At 47.5% G+C, this 1,142-nt stretch overlaps 1 protein-coding gene across 1 annotated transcript in view; it reads left to right on the top strand.

Moving 5' to 3' along the window:
• Nucleotides 1-890, top strand: part of LOC113324517 (serine/arginine-rich splicing factor RS2Z32-like) — a 5,347-nt gene extending 4,457 nt beyond the window's left edge. Inside the window, exons 10-11 of the mRNA XM_026572838.1 lie at nucleotides 225-232; nucleotides 473-890. Of these exons, the coding sequence (XP_026428623.1) occupies nucleotides 225-232; nucleotides 473-890 (426 nt within the window). The remainder of the gene's footprint in view (nucleotides 1-224; nucleotides 233-472) is intronic.
• Nucleotides 891-1,142: the final 252 nt, after the last annotated feature.

Consider the following 1,142-nt stretch of genomic DNA (forward strand, 5'->3'; position numbering starts at 1 on the left):
CCCGATCTGGTCGCTGCTTTAATTGTGGCCTTGATGGCCACTGGGCACGAGATTGCAAAGCCGGAGACTGGAAGAATAAGTGCTATCTTTGTGGAGAAAGAGGCCATATAGAGCGGAACTGCCAGAATAGTCCCAAGAACCTCAAGTAAGATCCTTTTCTGTAAAGCTTGTTTAGATTATTTGTTTCACCTTTTAGTTTAACTGACAAGGTGTGTTTGCTGCAGACATGGGCGTAGTTATTCACCTTCTCCCCGCCGTGGCAGAAGTCGTAGTGGAAGCTACAGCCGTGGCCGTAGTTGCAGGTTTCTATCAACTTCATCTTATTTGGGTAGCCTGTTTTTCTACCATGCACATTGGTTTATTGATTGGTAACTAGTTACTTAGCAACAAAACCAGGTGTTTTTGGAGTTGTTTTGTTTGTCATATATATTTGTTGTGGCTTTATTGTAATTTTAACATGCAACTTTCTCAGCCGGTCCATATCTCCACTTAGGAGAGAGCGGAGCATTGAGCGAGTGGATAGGAGGAGATCAAGAAGCCCAAGGTACAGCAGGAGCCCCAAGCCAGAGAGGAAGGCATCTCCACCTCCATCCAGGGGGAGGAAGCGCAGCTCAACTCCTGATGAGCTGAGCCCACTCAGAGACAGTCTCTCCCCAAGAGAGCAGAGGAAGACGGCCACTGGGCGCAACGGGTCAGATTACAACAGTGAGAGTCCTCCCAGGGCTAGGGGCAGAAGTCCGAGTCCCGGGGAGAACAGCCCTGCAGCTAGCAGGAGCAGGAGCGGGAGCAGAAGCCCGATCCGCAGAGATGACAGGAGTCCAATGAAGGAAGAAAGGGACATGCGGGGCAATCATAGAGGCAGAGGTGGCATTGAATCCCCAAGTGCTTAACACTAAATATTTTGAACATCTATTGTCACTTGTCACAAACACTTCTGTTACGAATAATGTTGTTGTCGTCGTGTGAACACAGTTTTAATGGGTGGCCCATCATCTCAATCTCTAAATTACTCGAGTATGTTCGAGTGATTTCTCACCTCCTCTGACCGAATTACTCGAGTATGATCGAGTGATTTCTCACCTCCTCTGACCGTGTCAAGAACATTCCAAAAGCTGGATAAACTTTACGTATTAAGATAAGCA

This window comes from Papaver somniferum, chromosome 11, assembly GCF_003573695.1.
Source record: "Papaver somniferum cultivar HN1 chromosome 11, ASM357369v1, whole genome shotgun sequence".
In the NCBI taxonomy this organism is placed as follows: domain Eukaryota; kingdom Viridiplantae; phylum Streptophyta; class Magnoliopsida; order Ranunculales; family Papaveraceae; genus Papaver; species Papaver somniferum.